Source organism: Echinops telfairi, unplaced genomic scaffold (assembly GCF_000313985.2).
Source record: "Echinops telfairi isolate 266 unplaced genomic scaffold, ASM31398v2 ScPeMD7_4;HRSCAF=17, whole genome shotgun sequence".
Lineage (NCBI taxonomy): Eukaryota > Metazoa > Chordata > Mammalia > Afrosoricida > Tenrecidae > Echinops > Echinops telfairi.
Genome location: NW_022103900.1, coordinates 16,227,295 through 16,234,589, shown reverse-complemented (window position 1 = coordinate 16,234,589; position 7,295 = coordinate 16,227,295). Strand labels below are relative to the sequence as shown.

At 37.9% G+C, this 7,295-nt stretch overlaps 1 protein-coding gene across 2 annotated transcripts in view; it reads right to left on the bottom strand.

Moving 5' to 3' along the window:
* Positions 1–7,085, bottom strand: part of WDSUB1 (WD repeat, sterile alpha motif and U-box domain containing 1) — a 49,494-nt gene extending 42,409 nt beyond the window's left edge. For both annotated transcript variants that reach the window (XM_004703802.2, XM_030887887.2), the window contains exon 1: positions 6,673–7,085. In XM_004703802.2, the coding sequence (XP_004703859.1) occupies positions 6,673–7,070 (398 nt within the window). In that variant the 5' untranslated portion in view covers positions 7,071–7,085. The remainder of the gene's footprint in view (positions 1–6,672) is intronic.
* Positions 7,086–7,295: the final 210 nt, after the last annotated feature.

Genomic DNA, 7,295 nt, shown 5'->3' with positions numbered 1-7,295 from the left:
TGCACCTAGACTGATACAGCCATCATATGTGATTGTTCTTTTTTGCCGGGCTGCTCTCAGGATTGTTTCCTTTCCTTTAATATTGAGAAATTTATTATATGTCGTGGTGAAAAAAAAGCAAAAAAGAGTGTCAACAAAACAACTAACAAACTAAAGGAACACAATACGAAAAAATTATTATGAAACTTGAAACCAGTAACACTGTAAAAACCAACAAAGAGATGCCAACAATACCATATTTATCACTATCGCTGAATGTGAATGTTTTAAATTCACTAGTTGAGACAAAGACTAATGAGTGGTTAATAAAACATGAACCTTTATAATATGTGGTGACAAGAAACACACCTTAGATATAAAAACAAACAGACTAAAAATCAAAGGATGGAAAAAAATACATCAAACAAGAGTAAAAAGCAAACTGGTGTAACAATATTAATTATCAGACAAAACAGACAAAGTAAAAGACAAAATGAGATACAAAGAAGGTCACTATAAATTATTAAAGCTTTAATTAAACAAGAAACCATTATTATAAGTGCACCAAATTAAAAAACCATAAGAATACATTAAATCAAATTCTTACAGAAATAGACAAGTTAGACCATAATGCAATGCTACGAGACTTCAACACATTGCTTGTGACCAAAGATCAACTAGAAAGAACAAAAGAAAAATTAGCACAATCAATTTGATCTTAGATATACAGTATACAGAACACTTCACCTAACAAAAACTCATTTCACTCTTCCTCCTAGCATTCAAGGCACCTACTCCAGACTAGATAGTCTTGTTGGCCATAAAGCAAGATTAAACACATTTAATACACTGAGCTACTACAAACCTTCTTTTCATATCACAATGTCATAAAACTAGAAATCAACCACCAAAAGACCAACTCCAAAAATTCAAATACACAGAAATTGAACAATACTTTAAAAGCACCAGGTGATTAAAGAAATAAAGAACAAGGAAGATTCCGTGAAACAAGTGAAAATGAAAAGAACCTATCAAAATCTTTGAGGCACTGTAAAAGCAGTAGTTCGAGGGAGTTTTTAGCGATACTACATCCATTAAATAGACAAAATAAAATAAACACCCTTAAAAAAAAAAACACCTTAATACATGAACTACAACAATTGGAAGAAGGCCAGCAAAATAAACCCTCATATACTAGAAGAAAAGAAGTGGGATTCATATAGACTATGCAAGGATGGTTTACTATTAGAAAAACCAATGCACTTCATTCACCACATAAACAAGAGCCATATGATTTTATCTATTGTGGAAGAAAAAGCATTTGTTAAAATTCAACAGCCATTCCTGCTAAAAACACTCAATAAAATAGGAAGAGAAGGGAAATTCCTCAACCTGTACCTGTGAAATCAACAGCTGATGTCTCACCTAATAGAGAGAAAGGGGAAACATTCTCCCTTTGAATGGATCACGTCTTTCCTTATATACAGTCCTGAGAGTTTTAGCTAGAGTTGTAAGACTTCAGAAAGATATTTAAAGTGTCCCCGTAGGCACAAAACTCTTTATTCACAGATATGCTTGTAGATATAGAAAACCCAATAAAGACTAGATTTTTTAAATTGCTGAAATTAATTGAAGAAATTGGCAATATAGCAAACTATAAGAACATATCAAAACCTGTTAAGATTGACAATACTGAAAAAATATGAGTATATTAAAAGAATAATGTAGTTATATTAACTACACAAAAGATAAACTATTTAGGAACTAATCTTACTATGGAAAAGGAGAACTACAAAACACTCCTGCAAGAAACCAGATGAAACTTAGATAAATGGAACGTGTTATCATATTCCTGGTTAGGTAGACTAAAAGCATTGTGAAAATATCAATGTTACCAAAAACACTATAAATTCAATGCAATTCCCAAATCCCACCTCAATTTTTCAAAGAAATGGAAAAACTAATCATGGAGCAGAAACTCAGGATAAATAACACACTATTAAATAAAACCAGGGTAGAAGCCCTTTCACTCACAGACTTAAAACGCTATGCGATAGCCACAGTAATCAAGACAGCCTGGTACTGGTACAACAACAGATGTGAAGGCCAATGTACTATAATTCAAAACCCAGAAACACAACCAAGTTCCTACAAACATCCAATTTATTATAAAGGACTAAAATGGCCTTTTCAATAAACAGTGCTCAAAAAACTGGATGTTCACCTGCAAAAGAATAAAACAAGACCCATATTTCACACCATGTACAAAAATGAACTCAAGATGGATCAAAGACCCAAATATAAACCACAGAACCATGAAGACCATCAACCGAAAAACAAGGACAGACTTAAGGGCCCTAATATGAGGCAGAAACACACTTGAAAATGTCTACACTGTAGAAGAAAAAATAAGTTACTGGGTCTGAATAGCTAATAAAGGAGGGAAAGTAAAATTGAAGTGGATGTGGAATCTTCAGGAACAAACAAGTTCATTCAAACATATTTGGTGTGTGGGGGTGGGGGTGGGGGGGTGGACAATAAACTACCGAGGAATAAGTTTAACCCGGAATATGAAAGAGTTGCATACAGAAAAATAGAACATATTGCTAAAAGACAGTACAGAAAGTCTACATGAGGAAACAGTATGGATGACAAATCTAATTTCCTCTAATTACACAAGAGGGAAGCAGAATCTAAATTCACATTTGTCCAAGGAAGATTCCGGTTATGCAGGTATCAGCCATGCCTCCACACTTCCTTATCCTATTCTGACAGCAGCCTTCCCATCACAGCAATTTACTTCTCTCTTGGGTTCACTAGTCCATGGCAATGACCTTAAAGAACTCTCAGGCAATACTATTATGGGAGCAAAATGCTAAAGATTCTGTTCCTCAGTCAGTAGTGCTTCCCCCCTCAACCCTGCCCAGCAGACAAGTCTCTTTCTGGTGCTCAGCCTCTAGGCCACACAGCCCCAAGGCCTCAGCCCTGCTTAGTTAGGCAAGGGTTAAAAAGCAGCTCTAACACTACAGAACACTACAGGACAGCAACCACTCCGCTGCAGGCTTTTTTGGCTATCACCTCTTTTTCGTGGGGGGATCTCCAACGTGCTCCATTTATGAGTCTTCTTTCCTGGTGGTCATGAGTTTTCATTTCCTGCTTCAGAGATGACTCCTTTCAGGACTGCAGGAACGGCAAAACTGACCAATCCTCACAAGAGTCCCAACCACCTTATTTGCATACTCCCACCCACTTATTTGGTGGGAATTATAATGACTAAGGATCAAAGAGCCAAAGCAAGTAAATTCACTTTACCACACTAAAATTTTTTTCATGGACTGAAAGACATTATTCAATACTACCCAAAATGAACTATAATCAATGCGATTCTCATCATAATTCCAACAGCCTCTTTGAAGAAATGGAAAAACTAATCAAGTTCATATGGAATTGCCAGGGAATAAACACCCAAAGCAATCTTGAAAAATAAAGAGGTCTTATGCTTGGTTCATTTCAAAACCACGAATAAGCTTTGGTAATCAAAGAAGCCTGGTATCGTTAATTTCTTGGGTGAGAAATACCTCAGTCCTTAGCTTTGCACAAGAATTCACACTGAATAAGCAAATGTGGTGAAGAGAGCTGATGGTGCCCGGCTATCAAAAGATATAGCGCCTGGGGTCTTAAAGGCTTGAGTGATCACGAGGTGTCGAATGGATCAGGTATCAGGTATCATCAGAACAAAAAATCATATCATTGTGAATGAGTGGGAGTGCAGAGTGGGGACCCAAAGCCCATCTCTAGGCAACTGTACATCCCTTTACAGAAGGGTCTCGGGAAGGAGAGGAACCAGTCAGGGTGCAGGGTAGCAATGATGAAACATACAATTTTCCTCTAGTTCCTAAATGCTTCCTCCCCCACCACTATCATGATCCTAAGTCTACCTTACAAATCTGGCTAGACCAGAGGATGTACACTGGTACAGATAGGAACTGGAAACAGGGAATCCAGGGCGGATGATACCTTCAGGACCAGTGGTGTGAGTGGCAATACTGGGAGGGTGGAGGGAGAGTGGGTTGGAAAGAGGGGAACTGATTTCAAGGATCTACATGTGACCTCCTACCTGGGGGACAGACAACATAAAAGTGGGTGAAGGGAGACGTCGGACAGTGTAAGATAGGACACAATAATAATTTATAAATTATCAAGGGTTCATGAGGAAGGGGGGAGCGGGGAGGGAGGGGAAAATGAGGACCTGATGCTGGGGGCTTAAGTGGAGAGCAAATGTTTTAAGAATGATGAGGGCAGTGAATGTACAAATGAGCTTTATACAATTGATATATGTATGGATTGTGATGAGAGTTGTATGAGCCCCTAACCAAATGATTAAAAAAAAAAAATTCATGCCGAAGGCTGCTTTGTAAAATCCAAGTGGGTTTTTAGAAAGGATAGAAGCCGTTTCAGGCGTTACAATAAACTGAACACAAACCAGAGACAGCAAGACCGCAGCAGCCACAGGGTACTGTGTAGGAGCCGCTAGTGTGGAGGGAAGAGAGCGTGAGAGAGACCAGTCCACTCAAAATTTCTGGCTTTTCAGAAGCCGTCGGAAGGCGTTGTCTATAGTACTGGTTGACCCTATTGGCTGAATTAAGCCCACCTGGCCTAATTGGGGTCAATCCAGGTGTAACGCCCACCTAGGTGTATCGCCTCTCCCAGCTCGGAGCCTGAAGTTTGGAGCATGCCCAGTGGACACCCTGGTCCCTGTTCTGACTACCTTAACAGTATTTGTATATAACAAGTCAATAGAATAGAATGGAAGAGTCGGAGAAAAAATCACCTCACACATTTATGATTAATTTAACAAGGGTGCTACATAATCAATGACGCCAGAATAATTTGTTTCTTTAACAGTGCTGGCAGAAGTGGATATTCACATGCGAAAGAACAAAGGATTCATATTTCATATAAGAGAATTTAAAAATGGATCGACTGCTTAACTCTAAAAACTAAACTTATAAAACCACTAGAAAAAAACATGTGGGTATTGTATCCTAACCTCATTTTAAACAATGAAGCCTGGGATAGAACACCAAAAGCATTAACAAAAGATAAAACTGATTGAAAAAAAAAAGTGTGCTCATCAAAAGACGAACAAAAAACACAGAAGTGACATCCTGCAGATGGAAAATTTGGGGAGGATATATATTGTGTAATGGTTTAGTATCCACAATATCAAAGCAACTCCTACAACTTACCAGCCAAAAAGACAACCCAATTAAAAAACAGGCAGAAGATTTGAAGACATTTCACCACAGAAGCTATAGAAATGGCCAACAAGCGCACGAACAGGTAATGCCCATTAAAACCCGGGGCACTCTAGTTGAATACAATTCACAGTGACCCTCTAGGAGAGAATAGAACTGTCCCATAGGGTGTCCAAGAATGCAGATTTTCAGAGCAGATTCCCACATCTTTCTTCCATGCAGCAGGAGTGTGTTCAGAGCAGAGGCCAAGTGCTTACCCACTGTACCACTAAAATTAATTGTCCTTTAGGGAGATGTAATCAAACCCACACTAGGATGGCTAAGATAAAAAATAAACAACTAGTGTTGTTGAGGTTGTAGAGAAATTAGAACATGATCCATTGCTGGTTGGAAATGATGGAGTCACTGTAGAAACCAGTTTAGTGGTTCCTCGTGAATTTGAACCTTACATTCTAGCAATTCCACTCCTAGTTACATAGCCGAGACTTGAAAACACTGACACAAACACCTGTAACCAGTGTTCACTGCAGGACTAATTCACAATAACTACAAAGTAGAGACCACCTAAATGTCCATCAACAGAAAAGACAACAAAATGTTGTGAATACATACAACGAAATTCTCAGTCATAGAAAAATGAAGTCTTAAAAATAAATAAATAGAAATAAAATAAATTTTTAAAGAAAAATGAAGTCCTGATACATGCTACAACATAGATAAACCGTGAAAACATGCTAAGGGGGAAAAAAGTAAACATGTCAAGGGAAGTCAATCACAAAGAAAAAATATTGTATGATCTCACGAGTTTATAAATACCTAGAAGAGACAAAAGCATAGAGACCAAAGCTTATTAGTGGTTACCATGGCTGAGAAGTTGGGGAGAGGAGCAGCAATTGTTTAGGAAACACTGAGTTTGTTTACAACAATGGGAAATGTGGCAATGAATGTGGGTGATAACTGCACCACATAATTAAGTAATTGTTGTCACTAAAGTGTACACATGCAAAATACCGAGTTGGCAAATGTATTACGCCTATTTTTTAAAAACTTAAAAATAGTATCCAGGTCAGGAAAATGTTAGGTTTGACATACCTATTGCTATTTTATTACTAAGAAGACGAATCATAGATGGCATATATAAGATCTAGAATTACTAAACCTGTCATAAGACTACATTTTCTTTGTTTCATGCACCAAAAACTCCGAAGACAAACAAGATTAACTCCTACTGTAAAAAAAAATAAATAAAACTTTCAGAACCAAGTATTCTTGCAAGCATTATATTAAACACCTGTTTTTTGATCATTAGACTACAAGTAAATTCTTTCTTGTGATGGATGGCAATTGCCTATTTGCTACATTTATCAAACTATTATTTTTCCTGTGTTTCAGAACACTGTTAGTTAGATGAAAATCAAAGTTTACATCTTCGTACCTGTATAACTTATAAGACTGTGCATTCCACAAAACAACCGTTCCATCAGCTGCTCCTGATGCCAAACAAGTGGAGTCTGGGGAAAAGCGGCACACTCTCACGGGGCTACCACTGGGCTGTTCCATCACAGCCAAAGTCTGTCCGTTGTGCGTATCCCATAGGACAGTGGTACCATCTGTTGAACATGAAGCCAAGATATGTCCTGAAGGGGAGAAGCAGCAGCAGTGGACAGCATATGTGTGGAACTTCAACGGGGAGTAAGGCAGCTCCATGAAGTCGCTTAAGGAGTACAGGCGGACTGTTTTGTCCAAGGAGCAAGTAGCCAGGAGGGAAGAAGAGAAGGCACAACAATTGACATCATCACCATGATCGGCGAATGTGTGAATTAGTTTCACCATGTTCTTTATCTGAAGTAAAACAGCCTGCAATTAAATAAAGATTTTTTCAGACTCAGAATCAGATAAATGCCAAAACCAAGCTAAGATTGTGCTCCAAGAAAATGCCTGCATTAGTATTTTTAAAGGACAACCTATCATCCCATTTTTATCTCAGTATAGGAATTACCATCTTCTATCTTTTTCTTTCAATTTGTTTATTTCGTGGTCTCCCCAGTAGGATAAAAA